A 13,374-nucleotide genomic window follows, 5' to 3' on the forward strand; every position below is an offset into this window, starting at 1 on the left:
GGGAAAGAGATGAAATAGAAAGGAGAAGGCGGGGGAGACGGAGAGACGGAGAAAGGAGAGGGAGGGAGAGAGAGACAGAGGGAGGAAGGGGGGAGGGAAGGAGGAGAGACAGAGAGATTGAGATTGTTAATATAGTTTATAGCTAGGAGATGCGCCTCAGCAGCTGGGGGGCACCCCCAGGCTTGTGAGGAGAGGGGGAAAGGAGGGAAGAGAGGCAAAGATGAGCTCGGAGTTCCGGCCAGAGGTTAAGGCACAAGGGGAAACACAGAAAACAGGGACTCTGTTTGGTAGCACCCATTAGCCCAGAAACACGTGAGCCCCTCTTTCTGCACCCTCTCTCTCAAGTCGTGTTTAATTTTGTGCTTCAGGAAGACAAGTCACAAGGGAGCTGCCTCTTCTAGATTGAGGAAGTAAAAGTAAAAAGGAGAAGTAGGGTTTTTCTTCCTCAGCTGGTCTCTCCTTCTCTAACCTTCTCTTTCTCTTCTTCCTTGTGGGTTATGGCTAGGTCACCACCCTCCTGCTAAGTCTGGGAAAGTCCCTGTCTGCTGCTGCAGCCTCCTGCCCCCTGATGTCGTCTGACAGAGAAGCCCTCTGCCTTCAGCTTTGCCTCCTGAGGGTCCCCTGTGACTTGAGAGGCAGAGACCCCTTTACAGTTGGGACTGGGGGATACCCTGGTAGTTGAGGGGTGTGGAAGCCCTCCCAAGGCCCAACCAGTTCCCCAGCCACTCTTCCCCCAAAACAAACACCTCCAAATCCTCTGAGCTGCCACCACAATATAAGTACGGCACATTCACACAGAGCAAAGAGAGAAACTATTTGTGACCAAGATCCTAAGAAAGAAGGAACCATAGAGAGTAAGTCCCATTTTACAGATAAGAAGACTGAGGCTCTGAGGAGGGACTAAATTCCTGAAGATCACACAGCTAAGCAAAGTCAGAGGTGGAACCTGAACCCAGGTTCTCTAAGTCCACACACACACCAAGCGGGGCCAGAGTAAGACAGGCCTCCTTCTCAGCTCTGTGCTGCCAGCAGACTGTGTGGTCCATAAAACGGTAGTCATAGAATCTCAAGTCTAGAAGGAGCCTGAGACATCATGAAATCATTGGCTTTGCCAAGCAGCTCAGGATTTCCCCTTCTCCCACTTTCCAGGAGTCTACTGTCCCTCTCTCACTTTCCCCTCTTCCCCAGAGATCTGATGTCACTGATTTCAGTCTGAACCTGAGTAGAAATATCAGTGTTCACTGGCCCTCTCCCAGGGGCCTTTGGAGGGGGAGCCTTCTTCTGCCCTGTCCAAGAATGGGCTTTCTCCATCCCTGTGAGAGGTATCAGGGGAGGGGATAAGGGAATGTAGCACAGAAGATTCCTTGCCTTAAAGCTTGCCAGTTCAGTCTATTTAGAGTTGAGAAGCCTTGGGATGATTGGGTTAAAGCGTCACCCCCAAAAGCCGAACCTCTGATTCCCCCCCACCCCAGCTTCACCTTGCCTTCAAGACCCTGTGGCTCCCTCCTTCCCTGTAGGAAAGAGTGAGGTGCCCAGTCCAGCTTGTTTAACTCCTCAGGGCTTCAGTCTGAGCTAGTGGCTGGGTAGCTCCTTCTTGGGAATGTGGGTCCCTGAGATCTCGGCCAGCTATGAAGCCTGTGAACTGCTGCCTCTGTTTGAAATAATGCAAGTCTTATTTACTCCCATTTTACAGATGGTATATGACTTCAAACCCAGGCCATAAAGTCAGTTAGTAAGAGGCAGAACCCGAATTGAATTCTGGGGCTTCTGGCTTGTAAATTTTGTTGTACTTTGTACCATTCTAGAATCTTAAACTGGAACAACTCTCAGCCAGCCCAGTCATTAGGATCTTCTTTTACCCTTTAAAAAAAATTGTGAAGGATAGTAATTTCTTAGTTTACTGAGGCCCTGTGCCTGGCAAGTGAACTGGAGAGGAAAAAAACTCTTTGAAGTTCTGAAATGCAGACTTCAGGAAAACAAGGAGGTTCCCTCAAGCCCCCCCCCCCAACCAATGGTAGCACTCAGTGGAAGTCAGGTTTTTTCATGATCTAAAATCTCTGTGTTTGGACTGACTGCTTGAATTTTTTTCCTTTTAAAAAAAATGAAATTGTATTGATATCTTTGGCTTTTATGTTGCCTAGATTTAACGCTTTATTCCTCCTTCTTTCTCAGAGACCAACCCCATGTAAGAATATTTTAAAAAGAAAAGAATGAGCAAAACTGATAAATGCAACCAAAAAAATCTGAATAGATGTGTAGCTTTCCACATTTGTTGTCCATCCTACCTCTGCCTAGGGAAAGGCATCTTCTATCTTTTCTTTGGGGCTAAATGCATGGATTTTTAATTTATACCCTGAGTGAGCCATAACTTTTATTTAAAAAAAAAAGGCTCCTATTGATACATATTGCTTTTCAAAGAGCATCACTTCCCAATTATCATTCCATCCCTTATAACAAAGAAAATAGTTAAGTGTAACAAACCAACTCCTTGAAAGTGTCTGACAGCATGTGTACTATTTTCTACCCATAGTCCACCACTTTTCTATGAAGAAGAAGGAATTATTGAACCACCAGTTAGCTGGGCAGCAGTAGGGGCTTGTATATTTGTTTGGCCATAAGACAAGCGCAGTGTAGGGGAAAATAAAATCCACTTGCTTTTTTTTTCTTTTTTGGAGGGGGGAAGGCAGGACAATCGAGGTTAAGTGACTTGCCCAAGGTCACATGGCTAAGTGTTAAGTGTAGGAGGTCACATTTGAACTCAGGTCCTCTTGACTTGCCGGGGCCAGTGCTCTATTCACTGCACCACCTAGCTGCCTGATCCACTTGCTTCTTAGGAGTAGGGTTCTGGGTTTGGTGCTAGCCATTGATTGGTTGTGATCAAGGCAATGAGAATACATATATTTAACATATTCTTGAGAATGGTGGGGCATCATCATTTCAGCTCCAACTATAGGCTGCTACTGCTAATCTCTCTTTCCTTTTTATTTCCTTTTATTTTTTATTCTCTGTCCATAGCACAGTCCTTGGTACATAGTTAATAAATATTTATTGATATTGAAATATCAAAATATTGATAAATAATATTATCAACATAATGATATTATAATATTAGATATTTTGAATATGCAAATATATTAATATTATTGAATTATTAATTAACAATAATGCCTAATTATTAAAATATTAAATATCAGTAATAAATAAAATTATATAAATAGATGTTATAAGTGATATTATAAATATTAATATTAATTATATTGATAATTGAAATATTTGTAGCCCAATCAGCTGGGGTTCCCACCTTGGAGTTTAGCCCTTCCATGAAGAGGACCCAGACATTGCAGGCCTTAGATAGACTGGGAAGACTTGAGTCTGGATCTTAGTCTAATCTGCTGTGTGAGCCTGAGCAAATCTCCCTTCTCTGAACCTAAATTGTCTTTGCTCTAGAATGAGGACTCTCGCCTTGTTGACCTTACAGAGCAGTTGGGGTAAAGCACTTTGTAAACCATTATTGAAGTGTACATTACGATAGCTTTTTGTCTAGACCTATGATTTCATAAGTGTCATTTTGGAATATTTCTTTACTGATACAGAACAGCCATCCATCTGTAACTTAGAATTTAGCGGAGTTCTGGAGGAGGCCCCCCACCTCCACCCCACATGTGGTTAAGAGGTTAAGCACATGGTCCCACAGCAAATAATATGTACCAGACACAGGATTTAACTCAAGGCTGGCCCTCTGTCCAAGATATACCCCATAAATTACTATTATTACCTTTATAATAATAATTATATAATGTAGCAATTAATAATAGTAGCAAATAACTAATAACTATTATTACTTTTATAGCAATAATTGTATAATGTAGCAATAGAATGTTAATGATATAATACTACATCATTCTGATAATAATTCATTAATATTATTAATTATGTGTGCACTAATTAGATTAGATGTTGTTACGCAAAAACTCTCAGTTGTCTTGCATTCCTGGAACCACTTCTACCCACAGGCCACAACTTAGCCCTGGGACCGAGGAAGGGCTTTGCTAGTCATTTCTTCACCTGAGTTTGGTCTTCAGCCTCTAGAAGGCTTTTCAGAAACTGTTGGTGAGGGGGGCTGGGCAGTTACTCATTTCTCCCAGTCCTACGAGTTTCACATGGCTTTAGTGGGCTTCCTGTTTGTTCCCTGTGGGATCCTTTGGAGGTTGGCTGACTAGGACCTGATTATTTTTCAGGTACCATTGGATTAGGTGGGCTCTGAGATTGATACCTTGATGCTGGAGCTTGGGTGACCCCTGTTACAGGAAGAGTGCAGGGAGCCACATTTGTTGGACTCTGGGAAGAGGAATTATTGGGGCTTCTTTATTTACTTTCTGTCTTCTGGGCTCAAATTACCATCCTTCTTTATGCTAACTCTATGACTTTAGATTTTTTTCTGCGCTTCAGTTTCCTAATCTGTAAAAGATGGGACTAAGTGGTCTTTTAGGTCCCTTCCAGTTCTAAAACCTGTGATCAAGGGACACACACACACACACACACACACACCCCTCAGGAGAATTTCTGGTTTGCAGTTCACCAATTAGGGGTAAGACTTCTGTTGTGGGAAGGATACTGCAGGGCTGATGTCCTAAGAGCTGAGACTGCTGTTTCCTTGGACTTTTGGGAGTAAATTTTCCTCTGGCCCAGAGTGGGGAGAGCCAGAAGGAAGGATTTGAGAGTCCCTCTGGGAAGGTATCCTCATTCATTTTCTTTCCATTCTTGGGTCCCTTCACATCATAGGATGTATGACACCACTTCCATCACCTCCAGGCATCTGACTCTGGCTTAAGGATGCCAGTTCTCTGTTTCTTCTTAATGGAATCCACAAACAGCTTCTGGTGACCTGAATTACTTTATAGAAAAGGGAGACCAAGAGGAAAAAGTTAGAAAAAATGGGTTTAGGCTAAACAGGAGAAAGACCTTATCATAGCCTCTCAGATTAAGAGGCAGAAATTACCTTAGCAGCTATCAAGTTTAACCTCCTTTTACAGACAGGGAAACTGAGGCCCAGAGAGGTAAATGACTTGCCCACAGTCACACTGATAAGTGTCTCAAGTGGAATTTGAGCCTAGGTCTTCTTGATTCCAAGTCTAGACCTCTAGTCTCTATACCATGTTGTCTCTCAAAAACTTTTTGAGGTGACATTGAAATCAACTTCTTATGAAGTGCTGTATGACTGTTTCCACCCTCCTGTTGGCATAAGGATTGTCAAACAGCGAAGGGCATGCTTGGGGATGGGGGACAGTGGTCTCTGCTGAAGGCCTTTAAAAACAGTGTTGTTTATGAGTCTTGGCCCCTTCTGTGGCCCTGAAGCTACTGAGGATGTTTTGGTTCAGTCAATCAATCAGTAATTATTTATTAAGTATTTACTACATGCCAGATACTCTGCCAAGCTCTGGGGATGAAAATTCAAGCAAAAAGAAAGATTGACTCAGGTTCTTAACTGTCCCAGATAGTGAGTGGACACAGTGGGGTAATTGCAGCTGTTGTGGAAGGAAAGGAGGTTAGTGGGGGACCGAGAGCTGGGCCCCTGTGGGAAATTCCAAGAGTTCCGATGGAGTGTGTGGGCCTCTGTCAAGCTCTGAAAAGCCTGTGAAACTGCTGAGATCTATCTCAACCATCCCTCCCTCTGTCTGCATTCACTTTCCTGCCATGTTATAGTCACACCTGCCATCACTGTGGGGAGGAGCTCTGGATTAGAAGTCAGAGAACCCTGGATGGAGCACCAGCTCAGCTATGGACTACATGTAGAACCTTGGACAGATCTTGGCCCCTCCCTGAGAATCAGCTTTCAAATGCAGGACCAGACTCAAGGGCTGTTTCCTGGGGAATATGTTTCAGCCCACTCTGCCCAAGACTTCTCAGCTCTGGATTAGACAGAACTGGTGGCTTTCAAGGGCAAGGGCTACTGTCCCTACTCTGCCCTCTCCTTGTCCATCAATTCCCTGATTCCTGAGAGAATTCCTCTCATGGGGATAGATAAAGTTGCTGCTTTCACAGGACAAGAGAAGATGCCCCCTACAAATCCCCTTTCAAGAGTGAACATGAGCACTGACATTCATAGTCAGACTGAAATCAGTGAGATCATATCTCTGGGGAAGAGGGGAAAAGAACACAGGACAGTGGGCTCCTGGAAATGGGGAAAGAAAGGGGAAGTCCTAAGCTGCTTGGCTTTGCTGGTCTTGAAAAGCTGATGATTTTATGGTGTCTAGGGTTCCTTCTAACTTGGAGATTCTCTGACTCTGCTGTCTCATGAGATCACACAGTCTGCTGGCTCGAAAGGGATGGGTAGCACCTCTGTGAGGGTGTGTGTGTGTGTGTGTGTGTGTGTGTGTGTGTAGGGGGAGAGATCACCTTTCAGGTCAGACATCAGCAAAAGGGGGAGCAAACCCAAGGTATAGGGATGGATATTACCAAGTGGATTTTGTAGAGATTGATTGTTGTCCAGAGACAGAGAGGAGGAGGGAGGGAAGAAGAGGAAGAGGGAGGGAGAGAGAAGGAGGAGAGAGAGGGAAGGCACAGAGAGAGACAGACAGACAAACAGAGGCCTTCATATTCATTCATTAAACAAACTTTTATTAAGCATCTATAATGTTATAAGCACTGCCTTAGGCACTGGGGATACAGTGAAACACCCCCTGCCCCCAAGAAGCTTACATTCTACAGGGAAAACAACATACACACAGATAAATAAAATATCAGATACATAGTCCACCCCTCCAGGCTTGGAAAAGAGATGAAGGGGACACTCTTGGGTTCCCCATCTGTTCAGGGGACAACTCCCCAGTATCTCATGGCTTCTACTGGTTCTGACCCATGAGGCTGCCCACAATCCTGACTCAGTTTCTCTTTCTCTCTCTGCAGTCCTCCTGACCGGTGGCATTGTGGCAACAGCTGGGCAGTTTGTCTGGTGGCAGTTTGGTGCCTACTCAATGTATCCTTCTCCTATACCCCCACCCTACCCCCCAACCTTGCCTGTTGCTCCATTCTTGGCCCTGAAGGGCCTACACCAAAACTCAACAAGCATTCCTGAATGAATTGAGCTTCATTCTTGTTAAGTATTACAGGAAAGCTGATGAAGGATGGAAAGTGAATCAGCTAGGGGAAGGGGCATCCCATTATCATCATAACAATCGTAATGCTTATGTCTGTAGGGTTTTTTAGGCGAGCAAACTTTTCTCCCCACAATGCTCTAAGGCAAGGGATGTAAATAGGATTCTCCCCATTCTACATGTGAGCCCTGGAAATTAAGTCAGAAGCCTGGATTAAAATTCTGTTTCTAGAAGTCACTTGTAAACAAAGCAATAGTGGGGCAAGTCACTTCACATCTTGGGCCTCCGTTGGACTAAATGGCATAGGAGAGCCCAATTCTAGCCTCTCATTCTTTGAGGAAGCAAAGCCAGAAAAGGCATTTGGGCATAAGAGCATTGAATGCCAGAGCCAGAAGGAGCATCGGAACAAAAATTATTACAACCAGAAGGGACTTTAGAACATTTTCTTGAGGTCACAGAGGTCTTTGGCAGCTCAGGCTGGCCCTTTTTCCACAACACACCATTGGCTCTCTGAAGGGAACAGAAGTCTCTTGTGAGTGAGGTCCCTTGTAAGTGACTAAGGGCCTTGATTTTCTTCAGTCTGGTAGACAGCAATGCTTCCTGTCCCTTCTTCAGCTGCATCTCTGTTACAGCCCTGCCTTAGAAGCCTCAGCTATCAGATGAGGGGGGAGGGAGAAGGGGTCATTTGCCAAATCCTCAGTCACAGTTCTGGTGCCAAAGCTACGGAGCTCCTCCATCCCTGTGACTCCTAAGTGATAAGCAAAAACTTTCCCAGAGCTTGCAACAAATAGGAACCAGATAATACCAAAGCTAGAAAAGACCTTAGAACAGAGAAGGTCAGAGCTGGGAGGGCCCCTAGAACACAGAATGTCAGAGCTGGGAGGACCCATTGAACACAGAATGTCAGGGCTGGGAGGACCCATTGAACACAGAATGTCAGGGCTAGGAGGGCCTCTAGAACACAGAATGTCAGAGCTGGGGAGGCCCTTAGAACACAGAATGTCAGGACTGGGAAGGGCCTTAAAACATGGAATGTCAGGGCAGGGAAGGGCCTTAGAACAGAGAATGTCAGAGCTAGGAGGGAACCTTGGAACACGGAATGTCAGAGCTGGGAGGGCCCATTGAACACAGAATGTCAGGGCTGGGAAGGGCCTTAGAACAGAGAATGTCAGAGCTGGGAGGGACCTTAGAACAAACACTGTCAGAGTTGGAGGAGCCTTTGAGATCACCTAGTTCAACTTTGTGGATCCTTTCACAGATGAAAAAATCAAGGCCCAGGGAGGGGGTACACCTTTACCAAGGTCACAAAGTTTGTTAATGGAAAAGCTGAGACTGGGGCTCCCTAGGCCTATGTTCTAAGCCTTGGTCATGAGCCCTTCTGCTGCCTCCTTTCTTTTATTATTCTCTTTTTTTATATCTTCCTAAAAATTCAATTTTATTTTATTTGCAGTTCTGGGTTGTTACCTTCTCCCTTCCCTGCTCTCCCCATTGAAAAGATAAGACAAACAAATCCCATTACAAATATACATAGTCATGATAAACAAATTTCCACCCTAGCCTTGTCTGAAAGAAAGAGAGAGAGAGAGAGAGAGAGAGAGAGAGAGAGAGAGAGAGAGAGAGAGAGAAAAGAATAGAAGAAAATAGGCTTTGGTGTGCACTCTGGGTCCATCAGCTCTCTAATCAGGAGAGGGGCAGCATGCTCTGTTGTGAGTCCTCTGGAATTGTGGCCAGTCATTGTGTTAATCAGAGTTACTATGTCTTTCAGAGTTGATTACTGTTACAATATTGCTGTTACTGTATAAATTTTTCTCCTGATTCTGCTCATTTCACTTTGCATCAGTTCATACGAGTCTTCTCAGGCTTTTCTGAAACTATCCTCTAAATTCCTACATCATAATGCTGCCTTCTTTTTTATTTTTTGCTTTTTGGAGGGCAGTTGGGGTTAAGTGACTTGCCCAAAGTCACACGGCTAGGAAGTGTGTCAAGCATCTGAGGCTGGATTTGAACTCAGATCCTCCTGATTCCGAGGCCAGTGCTCTATTCACTGTGCCACTTAGCACCCCCCCCCATGCCTTCTTTTTTAGAACATTGCCATCTAGGCATGTAATGGATTAGAATTCCTCCATCATGGTTGAAATTCTATCTGGACACTGCTGGTATAGGCTCCACCTGCTCTTAGCTGTTCTGGGATCCTCCTTCAGGGACTATGACCTTAGATAGGTTCCTCTCCATGAGCCATTGGTGGGCAGGGCTGTAGGTTGGGCTGGGTGAGGATTATAGGCTGAAAGCATCATTGATCTAGACCTGGAAGGGACTGCCAAGACCCCCTGGTTCAACCCCCTCATTTCACAGAGATGAAGTTTTTCCTTAACTTGATCCCTCAGTGTAGCTGGGGTGTTTATCTGCCTGCTGGAATATCCCCGGGGCAAGAGAAAAAAAGGCTCCACCATGGAGCGTTGGTAAGCTCCCCGCCCCCCATTTTTTTTGGCATGTGTGAGATCTTTGGGGACTTTCAGGATCACTTTTTCCCAGCTGAGATAGGAAGGGATGAAGGCCTTCCCAACTTCTTGTCAGCAAGCTTTAGATTTAAAGATTAGGCCAATGGTTCCTCCTCTGGCATGCCTGTGCTTGGAGAAGGGGAGCCAACCACTTAACAAATCTTCATTAGTTGTTTATGCCCTAAGTGTTTAGCACTAAATGCAAGAAAATAATACCTTTGTCCTTGTGGAGCTTATAATCTTTTCAGGAAGAATAGGGCTTTAGGAATTAAAAGAAAGAAGAGGGGGAGGGGGAGATTGAAAGTGGTCCATGATATAATAGAACTTTAACTGGGTCTTGAAGGGTAGATAAAGTTTGTGTGAATGGGCATAGGGGAAAGGAGAAGGAGAAGAAGGAGGAAGAGAGTTGAATTCCAGGCAGAGAATGGCCCAAATCAGACATCTGACAGATTCCTGTACCTTATCACAGTGGATAGTGGGTGAGTGAGAGAGCCCAGGTCCCAAGTCCTTCAAGAATCCTTCTCTGAACACTCCTAACCCACAGTGATGATTCCCTTCTCTAAACCCCAAATGCATTTATGGTCTGTAATCGATTCAAAACATATGCATCAATCAGGACAATTAGCAATACTTACATACTGTTGTTTATTGCTCTCCATTTCTTGTGCACCATTCTTGTTCCCCCAAATGGAGCGAAAGCTCTATGAAGAACAGAGGATCTTGTCTTATCCATCTTGGATTCTCCAAAGGCCTAGGCACACATCAGATGATCAGGAAATTCATTGTCGAATAAATGGTGGAGTGAGAATGACTCAATGCAAACCTATCCTGATTATTGGAAAAATTCGTAGGATTTTTTATAATTTTTAAAATAAATTTTATATTTTTATATAAATATATAATATCTTATCATATGTTATATGTAATATATTAGGAAATATATATAAAATATATATTCAAAAATAAATATTATAAAATTTATAAATTTCCATAATTGGAAAAATCATGAAAAAATTACTGATGCAGACAACAACCTTAGTCTCATCCCCTTATCATCTCATTATCATATCATCACCCCCCCCACACACACCTCTATTCATACAAACTCCTCCCAACCTTGAAGACCTGCTTAAGTACTTTTAGTTAATTCCTCCATCACCTTCAATCTTCATTCATCTTGTCCTCCTCTGAATTCCTGAAGCCCCAGGTTCCCAGAATTCATGATAAGCTCCAGGAGGGAAGGACTATCATTGGCTTGTATTTTGCAAGTTCTAGGTACATAGTACTCAATAATGACATACTGAGAGTCTGATTCCATTTTCCAAGCACAGGACTTCGGTGGTGATGGCCCGTGCTCTGGAGGGCCCCACTGGCCATTTTTTCAGATCCAGTGTTTTGTTTGCTCACAAGGTGGGCATTCCATGGCAAACTCATTGGAAGCTTCCCTTGGTTGAGTAGAGCTTTGGGGGCCACCGGGAAAGTGGCATTCCATAAGTGAGACACTAGTTGGCATGGGGGCCTTTCTCCCACATTGATTTTTTTCTTCTCTTATCCAGTGGTCAGAAGTACCTGACAACTGTGGTGAAAGCATTCGGGCCCCTGACTAGGAACTACTATATCCGAGCCATCCTGCACCTCTGGTGAGTAACACCTGCTTCCTGAGGCTGAAGGGGAAGGCAGGTATCTCAGGGACAGTTAGAACCCAAGTTGGCCACCTCTGGCAGAGTGGGGACAGTCATGGGGGGACAACCCTGGGCTGGGGACTCCTGGGTTCTTTTCCTTTCCATCCTGGAACATCTTCCTTGCCTGATTTTAGATGCTGACTGAGATTCTCCAAATAGGTCATATTCCAGGTGACCAACTGAAGGGCTGGGGCACTGACCCTGTAGGTAGACCAAGGCTCACCTGACTCTGCCTTGTGACTTGTGCCTCCTTGTGCCTTCATCTTGTCCCCTGGATGGGTCTGAGCTCCATAATGCTGCTGCTTATGTTTTCCTTGGGGGAAATATAATGCTTAAGATCTATCCAGCCTTCAGCCTTGGGAAGCCCCAAGTAATGGTGAGAAGGGTAGGGGGAGAGTCAACCAACCTTTACATGAAGAGGACAATGGTCAGTTCTGTGGGTCATCTTTTAGAAAGAACACTGACAATGGGGCAGCTAGGTGGCGCAGTGAGTAGAGTGCCAGCCCCAGAGCCAGGAGGACCTGAGTTCGGATCCTACCTCATACACTTAACACACACACACAAAAACCTAGCCATGTAACCTTTGACAAGTTACTTAACCTCAATTGCCCTCCAAAAAGCAAAAAAAAAAAAAAATAAAGAACACTGATAAGTGGATGGCTCCTAAAAAGGTCAGTCTGTAGTGAGGGGTCTGGAGACCCTGCTTTTTGAGGCCTGGCTGAAGGATCATGGCTTTGGAACTGGAAGGAACCTCAGAGGCCATCTAGTCAGACTACTTCATTTTAACAGATGAGGAAACTGAGGCCTGGGCCAGACCCACAGTCACACAAGTGGAGATGTTTAGTCTGGGAAAGATGAGATGCGATAATTCTAAGGATCTGAAGGGTCTTCCTATAAAAAAGACATGAGACTTGTTCTGTTTGGCCCAAAAAGGTCAAAAAAGCATTTGTTGGCATGGCTAGGTAGCACATTCAATAGAACACCAGCCCTGGAGTCAGGAGGATCTGAGTTCAAATGCAACCTCAGACACTTAACACTTATTAGCCCTGTGACCTTGGGCAAGTCACTTAACCCCAGTTGCCCTGCCTTCCCCCCTACAAAAAGCAAAAAAAAAAAAAAAATTGTGGACTCAACATAAGGAAAACAACATTCTAAGAACTAGACTTGACTGAAGATGGAATAATAATAATTTACATAGGACTTTTAAGGTTTGTAAATTGCCTAACAATTGCTCTCAGTTTATCCTCACAATCTATCCTAGAAGGTAGATGCTATTATTATCCTGATTTACAGGTGAGTAAACTAAGGTAGGAAGCACTTAAGTGATTTGCCTAGAGTCAGTCACCAAAGCCTGGTTTTAACTCAGGTCTGTGTGACTCCAGGCGCTGGTCTCTGCCCACTGTGTCAGCTGACCTGGGAAGGATGGAATTTCTCCTCCCCAGGGTCTCACAATGAAAACAGTATGACCACTAATCAGGGAGGTGATAGAAATGATCCCTCTGTAGGCACTAAATGACCCCTGTGCTCTCTTCCTAGTCCAAGATTCTCTGAAGCAGCCTGAGCCAGAGGGGCCAAGGCTGCAGAAAGCCAGAAACTCCCCCATAGCATGCTTCCCCTCTGACCCTAGGCTCTTCAGCATCATGCAGTAAGTCTGCTCATCCTTGAAGATGTCTCTGCATTGGTGACTCCCTTCTTTTCTCCTTCCACAGCCTGGCGGTCCCTGCAGGGGTGCTGTTAGCCACCATTCTCGGCACGGTCTGTCTGGCCATTGCAAGTGGGATCTATCTCCTGGTGAGTCAGATCTTGTACACACAAACACAGCCTTTTTTCCCAGCCCTGGATTCCTTCTAACATCTCCATCTTAGAGTCATCGGATTTGGGGCTTTTAGAAGGAACCTACCTCAGAAGGGAAAGATTTCTTCCTCCCATTTTCTATGGAGAGAAACTGAGAATGGACCTGTCATGTCTTGCAGGCTCAATGTGTCAGGAATGAGACTTGAACTCAGGCCTTTCTGACTCAAAAGACAGCTCTTCTAGCCACTGTCCTACATTACCTTTTCCCTAAAGGTTGATATTCTCCAGGGAAAGGTATATCCCAGT

At 44.7% G+C, this 13,374-nt stretch overlaps 1 protein-coding gene across 1 annotated transcript in view; it reads left to right on the top strand.

Moving 5' to 3' along the window:
* The window catches only part of CYBA (cytochrome b-245 alpha chain), a 16,899-nt gene extending 3,774 nt beyond the window's left edge, over window positions 1-13,125 (top strand). The window contains exons 2-5 of the mRNA XM_069085883.1: window positions 6,785-6,976; window positions 9,479-9,553; window positions 11,149-11,232; window positions 12,984-13,125. Coding sequence (XP_068941984.1) covers window positions 6,785-6,976; window positions 9,479-9,553; window positions 11,149-11,232; window positions 12,984-13,125 — 493 coding nt within the window. The remainder of the gene's footprint in view (window positions 1-6,784; window positions 6,977-9,478; window positions 9,554-11,148; window positions 11,233-12,983) is intronic.
* The last annotated feature ends 249 nt before the right edge of the window (window positions 13,126-13,374 follow it).

This window comes from Petaurus breviceps, unplaced genomic scaffold (assembly GCF_028583685.1).
Source record: "Petaurus breviceps papuanus isolate PSGF00001 unplaced genomic scaffold, PetGlider_PUasm1.0 176, whole genome shotgun sequence".
In the NCBI taxonomy this organism is placed as follows: Eukaryota; Metazoa; Chordata; class Mammalia; order Diprotodontia; family Petauridae; genus Petaurus; species Petaurus breviceps.